This window comes from Neomonachus schauinslandi, chromosome 10 (assembly GCF_002201575.2).
Source record: "Neomonachus schauinslandi chromosome 10, ASM220157v2, whole genome shotgun sequence".
Taxonomy (NCBI): Eukaryota; Metazoa; Chordata; class Mammalia; order Carnivora; family Phocidae; genus Neomonachus; species Neomonachus schauinslandi.
In genome coordinates this window covers 48766350-48786367 of record NC_058412.1, presented here as the reverse complement: position 1 = coordinate 48786367, position 20018 = coordinate 48766350, and the positions used below count along the sequence as shown (strand labels likewise).

General features: G+C 54.3%; 1 protein-coding gene across 4 annotated transcripts in view; it reads left to right on the top strand.

Moving 5' to 3' along the window:
* Nucleotides 1–358: 358 nt before the first annotated feature.
* TET3 (tet methylcytosine dioxygenase 3) overlaps nt 359–20018 on the top strand; it is a 96999-nt gene continuing 77339 nt past the window's right edge. Inside the window, exons 1-2 of one of the 4 annotated variants that reach the window (XM_021699247.2) lie at nt 359–661; nt 15138–15194. In XM_021699247.2, coding sequence (XP_021554922.1) covers nt 359–661; nt 15138–15194 — 360 coding nt within the window. Of the gene's footprint in view, nt 662–14082; nt 14175–14737; nt 14825–15137; nt 15195–15844; nt 15859–20018 lie in introns of those variants that run through there. The other 3 variants (XM_021699249.2, XM_021699248.2, XM_021699250.2) reach the window with 3 other exon arrangements.

Genomic DNA, 20018 nt, shown 5'->3' with positions numbered 1-20018 from the left:
CTCACCCTGCCCAGCCCCCACCACACACCCACCTGCTCACCTCATGCCTGGGTCCAGGGTGGGTGAGGGTGAAGAACCCACCCAGCCAAGATGATCCTTTCTCTGGGGACCGCTGCTGGTGTCCTGCCCCAGATCCTGGGCCCCAGCAGATGGGAGAGTGGCCCCCAACTGAGCCCTATCAGACTGCTGCAGAGGAGGTGAAGAGGCGCCTATCCTGGAGACTGGAGCTACTTGCCTTCACCCTTGTGCACTCTCGACTGTTCTAGGAAAGAAGGACCTGGTGGGGGCCTTGGCAGGCAGGCGGGAAGCTGGACCGTGGCTCTCCTCCGACACCTATGCCCCTACCTCTGGCAGCATCATGAGCCAGTTTCAGGTGCCACTGGCGGTCCAGCCGGACCTGCCAGGCCTTTATGACTTCCCTCAGGGCCAGGTGATGGTAGGGGGTTTCCAGGGGCCTGGGCTCCCGATGGCTGGGAGCGAACCCCAACTCCGAGGGGGTGGAGATGGGCGAAAGAAACGAAAACGGTGTGGTACCTGTGAGCCCTGCCGGCGGCTGGAAAACTGTGGGGCCTGCACCAGCTGCACCAACCGCCGCACACACCAGATCTGCAAGCTGCGCAAGTGCGAGGTGCTGAAGAAGAAAGTGGGGCTTCTCAAGGAGGTAAGCTGGCCCTTGCTTGGCTGCCCTGCCCTTTCCACGAAGCTGATGTACTCTCAGGGTCTTGCAGACGCCGTTGGGCCCGTTCTTCCATTCTCATCCTTTCGGTCTAACTCTGAATGGGGCCATGGGTCGGAGCTGGCTTGCTCTCCTTTGCCGGGCTGACAGTTGGTAAGAGAGAAACCGGGTAGCAGGGGTCTCCGGCTAGCACGCTCATCTCCGATGTTTGCGTTTGACGCATCCAGCCTTATTTCTAGAAGTTTTTTGTCCTGCGTGAAGCCTCAGATGTACTTCCAGGTCACACCAATGCTTGGGTGATGTGGGGGAGTGATGGTGTCAAGTAAGGGGTGGAGACTGAGGGATTTGGAAAGAAAGATTTGGGGTGACAGGGCGGTTTTATGCTGCCCTGATGGAATGGGATGTGTCTTTTCCTAAGCCTTTTCTTGGGCACCATCATTCGTCTCAGAAAGACAGCAGGAGCGCCAGTTGGAACTGGGACTTTGATGACAACCCACGATTTGGGTTCCCCTACTGGACTGAGGTACTTCTGGAGGTCAAAGACTTTTCCTTATCTCTTGTGTTCTCAGGACCTGGCTCAGTTCCTTGACGTGTAGTTGGCACTCAGAGACTAACTGAATGAATGAATGATGTGCTTTCGAGACACTGTCAAACCCAGGAAAGAGTACTCCCTTTATTTGGAATAGGGGGATGGAGGGAGGAAAGGAGGAGCGGGGATGAGATGAAAGGGGGAAGTGGAGAGGTAGTGACCCTGCACTGGCCATCTTTCCCTTCTATTCTGGTGGCGGGCTGCCAGCACGAGGTTGGCGGCAGCCTGGATAGCGGAGAGTTGGCAGAAGTAGGGACGAGCGAAGCTGAGCAGCTCTGGAGGAGCGTGGAGCAGCTGAGGTCGCTGCAGGCAGCGGAACTGGCGCTGGACAGAGCCGGGGGCCTGCGCGGTCTGCGGGGCTCCTCTGCTCTGCCACTGATTTGTCCAAGGGCTCAGGCGCCTCGGGCCCCCTCTCCGGGCCTGTCTTCTCCCCGGGGAAATGGAGGGGTTGTGCTTGATGGCCTTTGAAGCCCTTTCCAGCTGGGCTGGGAGCTGCTGCGCTTCTGAGGGCTAGGGCACCTGTGGCTTCCATGGGCTGGCGGCTGGCGCTCGGGATTTCCCTGACCGCTGAGCGCCCAGCTGTGCCGTGAGCTTGGTGGGGCTGTGGTCCTGTGGCTGGGAAGAAAGCTCCAAGTGTTGGGGGCAGGGAAGTGGGTGTTGCTGGGATGTTTTTTACTCCTTTTCACCTTTTCTTGTCCACTCCCTGTGGAAGCTGCATGTCATGGCCCAGGACCACAGACTGTGCTCTATTTCCCCAGTCTCTGGTTAAAGCAGGCAGCTCCCCACCCCAGCCTGGGAGACAGTGTTCAGCCCCTGTGTGTTGCTGGTGTTGTGGGGAGTTGGCATCCTGCTGGCCCAGGGCCCTGTGGGTCATTTCTGAAAGCAGGGAAAAGAGCAGGGGTAGGCTTCACTCCTGGGCATGAGATTGGTGTTTTGGTGTAAGGAAGACCTGCTCAGTCTACTTTTAAAGCTTGGTTCCATTGCTTGCTTCCTTCAGGCGTTCACCGCCCCACCCCGCCGCCTCCCACCCCTTATGTTTCACTCCGCTTCTCCCGTGATCAGACCTGAGTAGGGGGGTTGATCTTTCTAAGCTGGATGTTCCTGGAACCAGCGGCCCTGGTGAACCGTGTTTGAGCTTTTCTTAGAGCGGCACCAGTGCGGCCTACCTGAGTGAAAGGGGCAGAGAATGAGGCCAGGGTCCTGTCTTCCTTGTGCATAAGCTGCCGGCCTGGGCTGCCCGGTGATCATGGGTAAGATACAGGGATCTGGCTTGGCTGAGGCTTACAGACAGCCCTGCTGAGAGATCTGTATCCCTGGGGACGTCGCCATGGCCAGCTGTCCCTCTAGGCCCCCAGGGTCTATGGCTGGTGGCCCGAGGTGTCCCAGGACAGAAGGTCCGCATACTGGCGTGTAGACCAATGCTGGCCTACAACAGTTTTCCCAGTTTCTAGAGAAACAATGGAAAGGGGACAATGGAGTGAGCTAACTTTTTTTGACCTGTTTTAAGGATAGGTCCTTTCTATTTGATGTTCAAAAGGTGCTTTCTTTTATGAAATGAAGGTGCTGGTAGAAAGTAGATCTATTTTTTTAAAAAAGTCTTTGCTTGGTAAAATACAAGATGGTAGCTACTAGCTCTAGATCTACGACTTTTTTTTAAATTGGTTTGTGAAAGCTGAAAGCATGGGAACCACTGTCCAGGCCACGCTGCGTTTAATGAATGCATCTCTCACGCGATCACGGAGCTGAGAAACGCCCCGAGAGGCTCCGCTTGAGTGATGGAGCCCGAGAGCTAGCCCAGCATTTACCAGCCCCAACGGCACTGCTGGGACCTTATGCATCAGATGTGAGCAGCCTTGTAGCAGAGGGAATGTGTCCTGGGATTGGGGAGGTTGGGAAAGGGGGAGACATGTTACTGGCATCTGAGGGTGGTTTTTGGTTTTGGCTCAGGAATAGAACTTTAGAGTTGGGCCCTGATTCTTCAGGTGGGGCAAGACCCAGCATCCAGGAGTCTCTTGAGAACCAGTCCGTCTCCTTGTATCCCTGCTCCCTGGCATTTCTTCTTCTAGGCACCTTTTCCTTCTACCCGTCTCCACCTCCCCCTGCCTCCTTTGAGTTGTCTGCTGACAGCTGCCTTGTATCATTCTGTAAGCGGGGAACGTTATCTTGGGTTTCCCATCTTTCTTCCCTACTCCTCACTCTTTTTTGCTGTGTGTGTGTGTGTGTGTGTTTGTGGAAGGGGAGGTGCCATGGAGCCCCTTCACTCAGAGAAGAAGTTCAGCGTTTTAAGACTAGAGATAGCTCCCAGGGACGGGCCCTCCTGCCAGAGCCAGGTGACTGCCTCTCTGGGACTGAAAGTGAGGCCATCCACCTTGATGTGGTTCATTCCTGGACTGTGGTCTTCCTTCCTAGTGGCAGGAAGGATTTCGATCCTAGGTTGATGTTTGAAGCTGTTAGTCTTCACATTCTTTTTACCTGAGTGGTGACTTGTAGCACAACGGAGATGCCTAATTAGAAAAGTAGGGTTTGGTGGGTGTGGAGACAAAGTAGGCCTCAGACCCCATAGCAAGCACTGGACTGCTTACTGTCTTGAGCATTGGTTTCTCTTTCTCTCGTTCTCTCCTTTTTTTTTTTTTTAAGTACGCTCCATGCCCAGCATGGAGCCCAATGCAGGGCTTGAACTCAAAACTGTGAGATCAAGATCTGAGTTGAGATCAAGAGTCGACACTTAACTGACTGAGCCACCCAGTTTCTCATTTGTCAGATGGAGCATCTGTTTCTCATTTGTCAGATGGAGTGACCCTTCTCTGCGGGGTTGTTGTGAGGATTAATGGAGATTAAAATATGCATAATGTCTGGCACATAGTAGGTAATCAATAGACAGTGACAAAACATTTCTAGAACACCTAGAGAAGATGCCTGGGAGTGAATCCCAACTCTGAGGGATGGCGATGGGTGAAAGAAACGGAGACAGTGTGGTATCTTCATGCATTAACAATTGTGTATTAGTCTCTGAGTCGTAATTGTAGAGATATAATAAAAATTAAATGTTTATCTCAAGACATCTTCTAGCTTGCTCACAGAAGAACCATGGAGCCAGGCAGAAGGAAGGAGGAGTTTGCAGCCTCTCTGCTGGGGGAGGAGGCTAGACACCCAGGGGCCAGGCGCTGCTGAGGTCTTGGGCCTGACTGAGAAGTTGCTCGTGGGTGAAGGCAGTAAACACCTGATAGGAAGGGTAGGAGAATAACTCTTAATGGAAAAAAACAAACAAATCCTGCTTACAAAAACATACGTGTAAGGTGGGAAGCTTGACTGAGAATATTGTGGGTGAAAAATGAAGAGAAACGGGAATATATATACATAGCGTGAGCACACTGTCTAGCCCTCAGCCAGGTGGATTCAGTGGCTCTCTCTGCCAGTTTTGAGACAAGATACCTCAGAATTGGGGATCCCTCCACAGTATCAGAATACCTATGAATTCTTGCCTCGCCTGTCGGTAGTTCTGTGTTTCTGAAGACAGAGGCTGTGAGGAGGGGTGCTTTCAGGCTGGTACCAGTTTGCACCAGCAAAGGGAGAAATGGTAGAAGAGAGGCGATCAGATCCTTCATAGAGAAAGGAAGCCCATCTTAGCGTTTGGGAAGCCAGAGTGAAGGCTGGGCAAGAACAGGCATTTGCCAGAGACTTTAGAAATTGTTTTTCAAATGCAAACGGTTTTTAACCCCATGGCCACAGACTCTAAAAGGGAAGTTAGCAGGAGGGATAGGACTGCTCTCTAAAAAGGAAATGCTGACAGTACAGCCCTGAATGGTGCCCCAAGGAGGGAGGTGGTGGGACTCAGGGAGAACTGAGCCGTCTGTGTGGCTACATGAGCTCTGTTCAGTGAGCGCAGATGGTGGAAGGCCACGCTCCGTATGTGGAAAGAGGGTGCGTGTCGCCCAAGGCAGATTCAGGAGTGGCCTGACCCCTGAAGAGGAGTGTCAGGAAGTCCAGTGGCCAGAATGTGCTGAGGCTGGTGGAAAATACTCAAGACAATAAATGTCTTTTATGTATTCCCAGGGCAAGAATGAGAAGGAAGAGTAGGCTTACAACTTTGGGCGCATAACTGGGGACAGAGAACAGCCCCTGGGGCCCTGTGTTGTTGGGAGGAGTGAGCTTGGGGAGGACCCCAGCGGGTGTGCTTAGGAAAGGAGGGCCCTTCAGCTGCCTCAACCTGAGCGTGAGCCCTTCGCTCGCTATGGTACAGAACCCCGTCACCCACGCTTGCAGAGTGACAATCTTTATGCAGTTATGGTGTTTGAAAGAGGGCTAAAAGACCGGAGACAGGCAAAAAGTCACAATTTTTCAGAGAGGTTTTGGAAAATTTAAGCACATAAGCTTGACATCAGTTTTCCATCGCTCTAGAGCAGGTTGTTAAAAAGGTAGTTTGTGAGACTAGAAAGGCAAGTGGTGAGCTCTGATGAGGGGGGTGGTCCTTGTGACTCTTTATAAAGCAGCCCAGCCAAATGAATAGATCTGGGTTTCTGCAAATAAATGATGGCATCTCCTGCAGCTTCTTGGACAGATCAGAGGGCCAGCTTTTTATTTAAAGTCATCCTGAAGAGAGGTCACTGGTGTAACTGCCTGGTTCAATCTTTTTATCAACCATGTGGATCAGGGATTCCACATTGCGATCCCCTGGGTTCCACTCCCAGGGATTCTGATTTAATTGGTCTGTGATGAGCCCAATTGGGCTGGGGCTCCCCAGGTGTATCTAATGTGTAGTTAGGGTGGAAATTTGATGCAGATGAGAGACCCAGGTGATGAGCGCCGACCTGGGCTCTTCTAGTCAGGTTGCTTGCTCGCCCTGAGTCTCAGAGTATCTGAATGGTTCATGACCATGCATCCTTCTTGCCTATCCGCGGACCAGCAGCATCGGCATTACCTGGGAGCTTGTTAGAACTGCAGAATCTTGGGCCCTACCTAGGACGTACTGAATCAGAATCTGTACTTCAACCAGATTCCCAGGTGATTTGTATGTCCATGAGAGTGTGAAGAGCTGATCTACAGCACTTGTGTGACTGGGAAAAGGGGGTGGAGCTTGGAGAAGGGGACAGAAGTAAGTCTGGATGAACAGGTAGAGAATTCCAGTTGCCAACAAGAATAAAAAAGATGACCCAATCCATTTCTTTTCTTTCTTTCTTTCTTTTTTTTAAGATTTATTTATTTATTTTAGAGAGCGTGCATGCACATGCACATACACAGGGTTGGGGGAGGGACAGAGGGAGAAGGAAAGAGAAACTTAAGCAGACTCCGAGCTGATCGTGGAGCCCCACGGACACGGGGCTCGATCTCACGACCCTGAGATCACGACCTGAGTGGAAACCAAGAGTCAGACGCTTCACCAATTGAGCTACTCAGGTGGCCCCACCCCAACCCATTTCTTTACCCTGCAGGTCAGGGAGACAATAACCTCTTGAGATTTGCTTCAGGTTTATTCTTGTTCTTCTGGAGCCCATTAGCTTCTAGTCTAGTGAGTTATCCATAAAATCTCTTAAGGACTTGTGGAACTTGTGTGTGTGTTTTGAGAGTAGTCAGGAAAGGGCTCTCAGAAGATGTCTGCTGGTAAGTAGCCTGACTCAGGATCTTGGAGCCCATGAGAGAAGTAATTGGTGGTGGTTGTGAAGAGGAGTGGTATATGTTTGTAGGACCTTGGGTCTTATGGGAGGGTTTGGAGACTTACGGAGGAGAATCCATGTGTACCATCTTCCTAAGCTGTAGGTAGGGAGTAGGTGTGTCAGATCTGTGGGTGGGGTGGGGTGGAGATGGTGGTGGTGCAGGTATTAAGTTGAATGATAGAACAAGGGGCTAAGGAGATTGGGGTGGTCTGGAGCATTGGGCCCCAGCCAAACTTGATGGAATTTAATCAGTAAATCCAGAGTCTTGTACTTGTTTAAAAAAAGAAAAGCTAATGCACAAGTAAGGAACCCTGGTTTCCTAGCAAGTAGGAAGAGCTGAAACTTTTTTTTTTTTAAGATTTTATTTATCTATTTGAGAGAGAGAGAGAGAGAGTGTGAAAGGGGGGAGGGTCAGAGGGAGAAGCAGACTCCCCACTGAGCGGGGAGCCCGATGTGGGACTCGATCCTGGGACTCCAGGATCACGACCTGAGCTGAAGGCAGTTGCTTAACCAACTGAGCCACCCAGGCGCCCCGAGCTGAAACTCTTAAAAGGGTTGTTGACAGCCTATCTCGAGATCCGTCAGAATGGTCACATGAAGGATAATTGAAGGAAACAGGGCTGTTCAACTTTGAAGTGAAGAATGCTAAGGTGAGTCTTATGTGAAAGAGGGAGTCAGTTTCTATGTGTACAGGAGTGTGCAGAACTTTTAGTAGTGGGTGGAAGTTATAAGCAGGGAGATTGAACCTATGTTAGAAAAAAGAATCGTCTAGGGGCGCCTGGCCGGCTCAGTCGGTGAGGATGCGACTCTTGATCTCGGGATTGTGGGTTCAAGCCCCACTTTGGGTGTAAAGCTTACTTTAAAAAAAAGAAAAGAAAAAACAATTGTCTAACATTTACAGCTGTTCCAAAAATGAAGAGCCAGCCCTGAGAGGGCGTGTGCCTCCTGTGCCTGCGCGTGTCTGGGAGAGGCTGGGTGTTGACTGGTAGGGATGTTACGAGGACATCCTCTATCGGTGGGGGCTTCCACGCGTGGTGTCTTCTGCTGAGACTGTAAAGTATAACATCAGGTCTGTTTTCATGTTACTTAGACAATTACATTGCCGAAGAAACCTCTCTCTTAGGCCATAAAAGTTTTTGGTCAAGTTCTAGATGATCTTAGACCTAGACCTAATCTCAGACCTACGTTGGAATAGAGTGTGAATTTTCTGAAAATTTCTGCCAGATGATATGTGAAGGTTCAGGGGTGTGTTTTCTCAGGGGAGAGGGCCCATGGTTTTCAGCAGATTCTCTGTAGTATTCACAGCCTCCCCAAATTTCAGAAATGTTCTCTATCTGAGCTGTCCAGTATGGTAGCCATTGGCCCTGTGTGGCTGTTTAAGTTTAAATTAATTAAAATGAAATAAAACCAAATTCAGTACCTCAGTTGCACCGGCTACCTTTCAGTTGCTCAGTATCCACATGTGGCCAGTGCCTTGTGTATGGGACAGTGCAGATATAGAATGTTTCCATTACTATGAAAAGTTCTGTTGAATATGGAGCTTCCCTGTGTGATCTCTGAACCCTCACTGAAACGTGTATCTGGGTTGGGGAAATAGTTGTTTCTGTTGGCTGCTCTCAGAAGAATATTTTGGAGTGGGATCCCTGTCCCCACCCCACCCCCAAGGTAAGCGGGGAGGGGTGTGGAGGGGGCTGGTGCTTTCCTAGGCTCTAACACACCCTGAAGCTCCTTGCCTCCCCTTGAAGGCATGGGCTGTGTTCTAATTACCTGCTATGGGGAAGGAATAACAACAGGAATGAGGCCTGGCTCCCTACCCAAAGGCTGTCTCTGAAGCTCGCTAGAGGGAAGTGGCCTCTCCCACCCCCAGTCTTGACCAGTGGCTTTGGTGAGCCTTGCCTGTGTTTGCATCTAGCCCTATTGTCTCCTCTTTGCCTTGGGCCTCTCATTCTGGAGAAGGCGTTGTGGGGACCGGTTGAAAGACCACATCAGGGGTCTCAGGAGTTGTCACTAACCCCATCCCCATCACTTCTTCACAGCTCCCTTGTGGATCGAAGGCAGGACGCTCAGGAAGAGAGGCACCCCTTCATCTCCCTTGGGCCCTACTTGGGCCTGGCCAGGCGCTCCTGGGGGAGTCTTTGAGGGCTGCAGGGGCCTCTACCTGAGGGTGGCCGAGCAGGGCAGAGGCTGCTGCCACACCCGCGGTGGACACACCCTCTGGGGCCCTGTCTCCTGTCGTTTGCATAAGAAATCTGATAACCTAAGTTTTTCTTAGTCTTTGACGGAGAAGAGAAAGCTGGCAGCTCAGTTGTGGGGTGACTGGCTGGACTGCGGGTGACTGCAGGTCTGGGGATTGCTCGCTGGCTCTTCCTCCGCCGCTGGCTCTGACCCGTGAAGTCCCCAGTCCAGTGTGCCCCACCTCCTCACACCCAGCCGGGGAGCCTGCGGACGGAGGGTGTACCTGCCGCTGCTGGCAGGGCAGCACCTCGGGATCCTCCAGACGGAAGGGGAGCTGCACACGGAGGGGCTCGCTCTTGTCTCCTTTTCCTCTCTTTATGGGTTGCTCTGCTTGTTAAGGGTATGCATCCATGCCCCCAGCAAGGTGCGGGGCGTTGGGAAGTCCTGGTGCTAGGATGAGGAAGGAGGAGAGGCACCTTCCCGGAGTGTTTCTTTGGTGCTGGGACCGGCAGCGTCCCCGGTGCTGGGGGAGGGCTTTGGCTTCAGTGTCCCCGAGCAGGACGTCATCTGCTTTGACTTGGAGACCCGCGAGTCGCCTTCCCAGCCTCATTCAGCGAATCTCGCCTGGGACTGGCTGTGCGCAAGGCGCGCTCCGAGCCTCAGCGGCGGGGAAAGCGGAGGCGGCGCTTACTCGGTCCTTAATGAGCTCGCAGTCTGGGGAGGGAGACGAGCATGGAAACAAATAATTACAGTACAGTCTGTCAGGTCTGTAAGGGAGGGACGCCTCGAGGGCAGAGACCAGCCTTACTCACCTTTGGGCCCAGTGGGGAAGGGAGGGGACCTATTCTGAGAGTTTCAGTGTAGCCATAGGTGAAGGATGAGGGGGCTTCCAGGAGGAAGGGGGCACCTCCCCTGAGTCTGAGGTGTGTGGAGATGCTTCTCGAACGCTCAGGGCTGGTGGCAGGGTGTGGAAGGACGTGGACAGACCGCAGGGGGCCACCCGAGGGTACTCCCAGGTCCTCCAGGTGGTGGGGAAGACACTTTGTGTGAATTCCTCTTGGAAGTCTTCCACGGGCGCTGTCCCCAGGTCTCTAAACCACTCAGCATTCCTGTCCCACTTCTCAATGACCTCTTAAGGTCCCGTGTTGTTTGCTTGGATCCTGGGACATTTGGTGGCCCAAGGCTGTTGAATTTGGGGTGGGGAAATAGACTGTAAGACTTTCTCACTAGCTTCGAGGACGGCATGTGGGGTATGGGCAGAGCTCCAGCTGCTGCCGGTTAGCCTGGGGGGCCCAGGTGCATTCTGTTGGTGAGTTCGGAAGCAGGCGGGCCGGCCGAGTTGTTGGCAGGCTCTGACTACATTCCCTCGGACATTGCTGGGTGCCTGGGTTCAGTCCATCTCTGCTGCGTCTCCAGGAGAAGCACCTTTTCTCCTCCTCCTCCTTCTCCTCCTCCTCTTCCTCCTCCTCCTCCTTGTGATTGCTGTTGACACAGACTTCCGCTGCCAAAGCTAATTGTGAGGCCTGATCAGTGAATGAAGGCAAAGGCAGTTCCCATGACAACCGCAAAGAGTTTCAAATATAGGGGATGATGTGTGTGATGGGCTGCAATTACTTGGGTGGAAATTGATGCGTGGACACCGGGGACTTCAAACATAGGCTCTGAAGGTGGAGGAGGTATTGGGTTTCTTTGGCAGGATCCTTTGTGTGATGGAGAGGAAAGGAGAGGAGGGTATGACGTCCCCCCCCCAGTTGATTTCAGGTGCCTTCTGTGTGTGGTATGTTGGGCAAAACCCCGAAGGGGCTTTGGGAAAGCATGACTCCAGCCATTCTGGTGGGGGAGGCAGGACACCCAGACAGACAAATAGCAGTACCGAGTTTCAGATGAGAAACGTTAGAAGTGCTGTCGGCTGACAGAGGACTGGGGTAACCCTAGAAGGCTTCCTGGAGGAATCGGGTCTTGAACTGAGCTTTAAAGTAAAGCTTTGTGGGGAGTGACCTCATTCAGGACACAGCTGTGCCGGAGAAGAGAAGTTTGTCTATCTTCTGCCAACGTTAGAAGAGGTAGGTTGATATGAAAATCCTAGAACCACACAGAGCAGTCCGACTGTATCAGTGCAAGTGAGGGGACGGCAAGAGCCCTGCTCAGTCATTTCCTCGTTGTGTGACCTTAGGCAAGGTGCTTAGTCTCCCTGTAAATGGATTTCTCTATCTGTAGAATAGGTGTGAATAATTCCTATTTCACTGGTTTGTTTTGAGGATTAAATAAGATATGCTACGTCATGCTCCAAGTGTGGGGCCCTACATGGGGTTGATGTTTGGTTGATGTTCCTGCACATGCTCCTGAATCTATGTCTGGATGTATCCCCATCCCCTAGTCTTTGTATATCTGTGTGGTTTCTGGCCTGTGGGTACCCGTGTTACTGAGGTTCTCAGTGTTGGGGTAATTTGTGTGTTCTGAGAGTGAGTGAATCCATCTGCCTCTCCTCAGTGGGGATGGCTGTGGCCCTATTCCTCTTTTGGGAGTAAGGTGGGACTGGGGTCATGACAGAAAGTAGGGAGGGGCCCCTCAGCCCCCAGGGGTCCCAAGTACCTCTGGGTCAGTCACTGAGAAGTCCAAAATGTCGAAAGAGAGGCCGGTAGAGATGGGAGAGGGTTTGTTGTGGGGTGTGGAGAGTGTCTCTGCTAGGAGCATGCACCTCTGTGACTCCTTGGAGCCCTGACATTCCAGGTTCCTCAGGAAAGGGCAGGAGGCCCGTGTGGGACAGAGACGGGGGCAGGTAGACTGCCCTGGGGAGCATAGGCTCTTCTAGGATATCCCTGGATTGCTGGGCGGGGGGGGGGGGGGGGGGGGGGGCCAGGACCTGGGGGGAGGGTAGGGCTGAGTTAGCAGGGGAGTTGGGGGGGTGGGTCAGACAGTCAGGGTGGCTCCTGCAGGCTGGGGAGGAAGACGTGCTGGTTGAACGAGGCTAAGGCTCAGCTGTAGTTCAGTTCGAACAGGTCTGCCCTCTCCAGAGAGCAGGTGTCCCTCTGATCCTTGGGGACCTCAAAGAGAAGGTCAACCAGGAGAGTGGCCTCCACATTTCAGTGCCCAACCCCCTGCCTCCCCACCCGCCTTGCCTAGAAACTTAGCACAGCCTAGTAAAGTGGGGAAAATGGGGCCCCCGCCCACATGGGGAAGACCGCCGTGTAAATAAATAACTGCGCCTGGTTGTGACCGGTGCTCTGGGAGAGGCTGTGAGCTGTGCTGTGAGGCCCCGGAGGAGCGGGGGATGCCCGTGGGGGCTAGAGGAGCTGGGAGAGAGGCAGAGGGAGGGAACAGGCGGAGGAAGCCTAGCACCGGGCGGGGGAGGGGAAGGGGGAGGGGAATCCAGTCAAGGAGCAGCTTCCAGAAGTCTCTGAGGCATGAAAAACGTTACTATTCTCAGACCCATAGCTTGAAGGGAAGTGGTTAGGTTCAAATGACCCTATCCCTTTTTGCATTTCCCTGGGGTTGGCAGAGAGCGAGGGGGGTGAGAGGACTGGAATGAGCAAGGCCTAGATTGGAATTCTAGCTCACTCCTCACCAGCTGTGTGTTGCTGGACAAGTGACTTAACATCTCTCATCCGCTTCCCCACGAGCGGCAAGGTTGTGTGTGGAGTAAGTCAGACGCTCAGTCAGATGCTCCTACAGCGGTAACTGGCACAGGGCCTGGGACTCAGCAGGGGCTTGATAAACTGTGGCAGCCGCAGCGGCAACAGTGTTAACTGTTACTGTCCAAGCAGTGTTAGTCACTCTTATCCAGCAGCCAACCGTGTGTGTGTGTGGGGCGGGGGGGGGGCAGGGGTGCTGGGGACCAGAGTAAAGAGGGGACTTCTCTTGGCCTGGCCAAGGTAAGAGCTTTGGGGGTGCAGAAGCCGTTTCCCATCTCGAGCCGTGGTGTAGGACCCTGCTCCTTGCCTCGCCTTGTTGCCTACCCTGGAGAGGAGCCAGCAGGGCTGCCCTTTGTCCCCAGGGGTGAGGCAGGTGTGGGCCCTAGTGCTTCTTGGAGTCTCCTCACCAGAGGCCAAGGCAGCTCCTCCCATTCTGAGTATCAGCTTGGGACCCCATGGAGGGGGCAGCAACTGGGCAGGTCACTGAAACAGAGGCTCCCACACATCCTAACCAGTTCTACCAGTTACCTCTTTTCTGTGGCCTCAGCACCTTCATCTGTGAGATGAGAAGTAGCACACGGTGAGCTCCCCCCCAAAATTCAGAGTGATGGTGGCTCGCTCTGCTCGGACATGTGGCGGGCGCCATGCTACCTTTCTTTGTAGAAGCCTCCTGACTGTGCAGGGCTTAGCTGGTGTTTGTAGTTCCATTCTACAGAAGAGACAAGTGAGGTTAAGAGAGGTAAAGTAACACAACCATGGTGCTGCGGCTGGCTGGTGATGGAGCCAGGAACTCAACCAGACGTGCGAGCACCAGAGTCTGTGGCTGTCCCCTTCCCAGGAGGTGGTAACTTCGGGGGTATTCAGCTACAGGGAGTGGATAGGGTGCAGCAGGGTGTGCCCAGGAATGCCCAGGAAATGAAATCGAGGAGTGGTTTGTTAAGACCTTCCTCTCCCCATTCTATTCTTTCTCCTCCTGCCATTCTTCTCTTCTCCTGGGTGTTGTAGCGTTCAAAGGCTCAGAGTCTGGGAAGTGGAGGCCAGACCTCTTGGGGTCTAGGTCACCTCTTCAGCCTTTCCCAGGGATGGGAAGCCCTGAGGTCTGGGGGGCGCCGAGGACCTGGAGGGCCACCTTCTATGGCCTTTCTGAGAGAGGAGGAAACATCCTAGTGGTGGTGGCAGAGGCTGTCTGGATAGGGTGGGGTGTGTTCAGGCATGAGCGATGAGGGATCTAGGGTGAGGTGTGGGTGTTTGTGTGTATGGGGGGGGCAAGGCTGACTTGGTGAGGCTTTGAACCACAGCAGTGTGGGCTTCAAGCAGTCTGTTTTCCGAGGTGGGCGCTAGAGGGAGGGAGGAGCAGGACTGTGTGTCACGGTTAAGAGTCTGGTCTGTAGAGCCAGATGGATCTGGCTTGGAGTCCCAGCCCTGCTGTGTTCTAGCTGTTGTCACCTTGGGTAAGTTCCTTTACTTGTCTTGCCTTGTTTCCTCATCTGCAAAAATGGGGTAAAGGTTCATACTGCCAAGACTTTTTTTCTGTTTCTCCTTCCTGGAAGATGACGGAGGTTGTCACTCCTCCTGCTCTTATCCTAGCACCTGGCACTGTTTTCGCTGCTGCTAGGATGAGGCAGTATGCTGGTGTCCTGGGGTGACAGAGGGGCTGGAGGGGGAATCCCACCAGTCCACCCCAGCTCGACCCCGGGCGCCGTCTGCCCTCTTTGACCCTGGAGATGCAGAGGACGCCTTGGGTATTACCTTCAGGGTCCCCTGCTCAGGAGGAAGCGGGGTGCCCCGGGATCCCCGGCCTGCCAGGGAGCGGCGGCAGACCTGGGCTGCAGCCAGCGCAGCACCGCGGCACCCTTGGCGGCGCCCCCGCCTCCCGGCTGGGCAGGTCCAGCACCCCCCGGCGGCCCTGCCCCCGCCGCCCGGCGGGCCACGGGGATTGGCTGGCGAGCGCGCCGCCCCCTCCACACCAGCCTCGCCGGCGGCGGGGAGGGGAGCCAAGCCGGCAGCTGGCCGCCGCCTCCTCTGCAGTGCCTCCCTCCGTGTGCTCCGGCGGGGATAATGGGAGGCCCGCCGGCCGATGCACCAGAGGAGGCCGGCCGAGGTAGAGCGGGCAGGGCGGGGAGGGACGAGGCCAGACAGGACTCAGGAGGAGGGGCAGTGCCCTCCTGGATCTCGGGAGGGTGGAAAAAGGAGAAATGAAAACAAAAACACGGGAAGGCGAATGAGCCCATCCACCAAGAGTCTGGGCGGCAGCTGGAGCCAGGAAGATGGTCCCTGCTATCCTTTCTTTCGGCGGCCCCCTCCCTCCGGTTCTCCTCCTTCCCCTGCAGCGGTGCTGGGGCTGTGCAGCCGAAGGACTTTGCTTCTTTCCTGGTGTCTGCCTGGCTCATCAGTCTTTCTGGCTTCTTTTGCAGGTGGAAATAAAGGCTGGTGAAGGAGCCGGGCCGTGGGGACAAGGGGCTGCTGTCAAGGTACCTTGTGTGTGTGTGTGTGTGTGTGTGTGTGTCTGCGCGCGCGCGCGCTTGTGTGTCTGCGCGCGCGCATGTGTGTGTGTGCGCGTGTGTGGTGGGGGTGAAGTGTTTGACTGGATTGGATAAAAATAAAGGGTCTCCTCTGGTGATCCCTTAATCTCCCACTGTGTGTGTAGCAGCAGCTGAGGGGGAGGGGTGGCGGGGGTGTGGGCGACCAATGAATTCTCAGGCCTGTGTGGGTTTTGTTTGGATTCTTTTTGCTTTCTCAGCTGGATGGTTTGGGTGCTGTTGGGATTGGGTTTGTTGAACTGTTTTTTTTTGTTTGTTTTTTTTTTAATACATGCAACCCACTCCCCACCCTTGCCTCTGGAAATCTCTAGAGAATGTCCCTGGTGCTGTTGGTTTGCATCCAACCTGCAGAAATCCCGGGGCGCCCTGGGGGGGGGTGAGGGGGGATTGTGCTCCTGAGTCTGAAGCTGATAGGGTGTCATTAGTCATGCTGCTGTCACCATGGAGATGGCTGGAGAGGAGAGGAGGTGGTGGGGGTGAGGATATTTTGGGTAGGGTGGGGGCTGATGCAACATCATGACTGGGAATCCGTCGGGCGGCTGTTGTTACTCTGTGCAGCTTGGTGTCTGGGGGACTGGGAAGGGAATGTTACCAGGTGCGTGGGAAGCAGAGAAGGGGGCACTGTGATCGTCTGAGGGCCAGGACTGGGGTTTTTGGGGCAGAGCAGGGCAGAATCTGGTGGGGTCTCAACCATTACTAGGGAATACAGATGTTCCTCTCGCGTTGGCAAGGACCAGGTTTTCTTGGGCTTTGCCCCTCTTTTCAGGGCTGGGGACCCGCTGAGTGTTTGGGATTACTCAGCAGTATCCTCTGCTGGCCCAGGGTGGGGAAAACTGAGCGGGAGGCAGCTTCACGTGGCTGCCTCTCAAGTTGAGAGCAGAGAGGCTGGAGAAGGAGTGTGGGGACTATCAGGGCAGGGGCCGGATGGGGGAGGGAGCCTGTCCCTGCCCCTGCCTCAGCCCTACTTTCCCCTTTGGCCCTCGGAGCCCTCGGGAGCTGTGGGAATCAGGTGGCTTGGGTAGCAGGTGGACAAGCTGCTGAAGTCCCCGGAGGCTTTTAGACTTTGGTCCTTGGCAGTCCTCCTGCCGCTTCCTGGGAAAGCTGTGGGAAGCTCTGTGGAGGTGCTGGAAGTAGCGCCCTGCCGCCTCACTGACTGGGTGGGGACGCTGGCGGGGAGGGGCTCTGCTTCCCCACGTGGGATGGGGGCTCCTGGGCGAGGCGGCTGCTGGGTGGATCAGGAGCCGGGGTGGTTCCCTGGCCTCCTACCAAGGAACTTGAGGCAAGGAAGTGCTTGGCGGAGGGCATGAATTTTGCTTCTGAAGCCCCGTTCTGGGGGAAGAAGAGCCAGGTGGCATTAGCTCCCCTGGGGAGCTGGGCAGGCCTTGGTGAGGCTGGGAGCAGTGGGCGGCCCCCGAGGGAAGCAGAGGGTGGTTGATACTGGCGGTGCTGTGGGTGGGAAGGAGAGAGCTGTGAGCTCACTCGCTCCCTTCTCCAGAGCAGAACCCCCGGTTCCACCTCCACTTCCTTCCCTGGCCTCCCACTGCTGCCTGGGGGAGCTGTAAGCAGTGTGTGTGCTGTTGGGGGCTGTGGGCATGGAGATCATGCAGTGCACCTGTTCTGCCCCCCACCCTGGGGAGGACAGGACAAGGGGATGAGGACAGATGGGCTCAGGGCAGAGGCAGCTCCCTCCCTCTCTGTGTTTCCGGCCTTGTCAGCCAGAGCTTCCCTCTCTGCTGGAGGAAGGCCTGCTGGCAGGTTTGTTTACTCCCCAAAGCACCCCCCTCCTGCCTAGCGATGGCTTCTCTTCAGTTCTTCCCAAGCCCGTTCTCCGTTTCTCCCTGCCTGTGTTCTGCTGGCCCTGCAGTGCTTCCGGAAGCGCTCAGCCTGATGCCTCAACCTTTGGTGTTGTGGGCATGCGGCAGAGGCTCCTTGAAAAAGCAGAGGAAGCCTTCTAAGCACATCTTCCTCCTTCCCCCTTCTCAGCGTAGGGCCTGAGCCGGCTGTGTTTTTGAAGTTCTGAGATTGTGTCTGTGCTTGTTTTTATTGTTGAGCTGTCTGTCTGAGAATCCTAGCCTCCTCTTGGCCCGGCTTGGGCATTGCCAACAAGCGCTCAGATCTGACACTCCCCCGCCCCCGCCTGCCCCCCCCCCCCATTCCTGGTGCCACCTTTCCCTCACATGGAGTTTCCTTAGGTGGCCAATCGGGTGCCGTGTCCCACATACCCCAATGAGGCAGTGTTACCAGATCCTCTTCCCTCAGCAGGTCGTGGTGTAGGAAGATGTGTCTGGTGCGTGAGCTCATTCTGAGATCAGGCCAAGACTCTGGGACACGGGACAAGGGGGCGTCACTTGTCCCAGTCTGTGTTCCCACAGGATGGGTGCAAGACGGGTAAACCTCATGGGTGAGTGAGTGGTGTGCAGCACGCAGTGGGAATACGCTCGTCTGCTGTGTGCAGTCCAGCCAGAGTTTCAGGTACATCCGTGCCGTAGGGTGTGTGTAATGCCTAGCACAGGCACAGAGCTGAGCTTGATAAACGCAATTTGTCATTTTGCTGGCTAGTGTGTTATGTGTCTACCCATGATAGCCCAAGGAACATGCCATAGCACACACTGTTGCCACCGCCTCCTTCTTGGCAGCCTGGACAGGAGTGAGTGCCCAGTGCCGAGAGCTCCAGGCCACCCCTGCTTTCGGGCTCCCACGCTGCTCCCACGCTCTGCCCCATGGGAATCCTTGACTGGCTGAGGATGTCTGGAAACTATTTTGGGACTGTGCCCGGGATCTCTGCCTCCTGTCTCTCCTTTGGACCACTGCAGAAATGCCCCTTTGTCGAGGATCTGTGATCCACACACCGTGGGTGACTCCTACTAGTTCTTCCTTGCCTGTTCTTCCTACTCTCCAGCCCTTGGTGAGGGTCTAGCAGAAACTCTTTTTCTCTGAGGTAAGTTTTCAAGCAGCAGTGAACTTGGGGAGATAAGGACGCAGGTGAGCGTGTCAGGCTAGAGCAGGAAGGGAACCAAACACAGAGTTGACTTTGGGAATGCTGAGAGAGAGAAGAGAGAGAGAGCTAGAGAGAGCTCGTGCTTCCCCCCCTCCATGCGTGATAAGGACAGTAGTTAGAGTCCCAGAGCTCAGCCCCACCTCCTTAGTGACCCCAGTGCCTTCTGAACCATTGAGAGGACAGTGCAGGATAGATATGTGAGCGAGCCAAAGGGACAGAGCCTTCCTGCCTGCCACAGTGCAGGGGCCCGGGAGCCGCCCGCAGGGATCACAGTGAGGGCTCCAGTGGCCCACTTGCTGGGTTTACTGAGGAGGGGCCTAGGCTCCGGGCTCCCCCCAGCTGCTAGAAATGATCTTTGTGGTCCTGCCAAGTCCCCTCCCATACCCCTGAGGCTGTAGCAAGGGGTTTGGCTCAGTGGAGGTGGGGGCAGGGAGCATGGGGAGGGGCTTTGGTTTGGCTCAGCTTCCGGGTCTCCCAGCTCTCTTTCCCACCCTGACCTCTTGGGCCTTTGGCCTCATTTCCTCTCACACTCTTGCATCTGGTAGTCAGCTGAGGACTCCCCCTTGTTCCCAGCATGTGTGCAGCTTCTGAGAAGGAGGTGGCTTCCTTGGGGGTTAGTTTAGGAAGCCTTGGGACAAATAGGGGACCAGCATGGCCCAGATGGTGAAAATCTATTGATTATCGGGCGCCTGGGTGGCTCAGATGGTTAAGTGTCTGCCTTCGGCTCAGGTCATGATCTCAGGGTCTTGGGATCGAGCCCCGCATCAGGCTCCCTACTCAGCAGGAAGCCTGCTTCTCTCTCTCCCTCTACTCCTCCTCCCTGCTTGTACTCTCTCACTCTCTCTGTCGAATAAATAAATAAAATCTTTAAAAAAAAAATCTATTGATTATCATGCTATCCAGGACTATGATCCTACTTGTTTTATCTCCCCTTTTCCTCTCCCTTTGTCTTTCAACATTTATGAGCATTTACCATGTTTCAGGTACAGTACTAGATCCTGAAAAATAAGTCCTTATTTGTTCTTCACAGTACCACAGAAAGCAAGAGACATTGACAAAATTAGCAAAAATCCTAACTCAGACTGGGAAAACCAGCACTGGCAAGTTTTGTTTTTTATGAAGCGAAGGCTTTTGATCTTTGTGTTTGGGGCTGTGAACTTGCACGTGGCGGACCAAACCCTTTGCTCCCAGCTGTGCCTAGCTCCTAGCTCTTTATATTTGCTTTCATCACTGGCTCAGTGGACCTCAAGGGACTTTGCAGGAAGAATCCACATGCCAGCCTTGTTTTGAGTAAGTGTTTCTGGAATCTGGTGCTTGCAGATTAGGGTAGTAGGGTCAGGAATGAAAGAGTTGGGAAGAAAGCTTAGTTTTGAAAGGAAAAATTGTTGGTTATAGATGTGGTGTGTCTGAGATTCAGGTCAAGCAGGACGGAAACATCATGCCCTGGCGGTCCACCTTGAATCCTGAATCACCTTCTACTCAGTTCGAGTGTGTGGATCCTGCAGCCCGGCCTGCCTCGGGGTTCCCATGGAGACCACCGGCTAAAAGGAGGAAGCTGGGAAGTGCAATTGTCTGGTTTCTTCTCCTCTCTGTTCCCCACTCTGCTCCTGTGCATTAGGTGTGGGGGCACTTAATGTTCCAGGACTTTAGTTTTCTTTGTGAAATGAAGGGGTTACCAAAGTTAGTTTTTCTCAACCGAAATGTGGCAAAGTGCCAGTTTTCTTTTTTTTTTTTCCCTTCATTCCCAAAATGTTGCA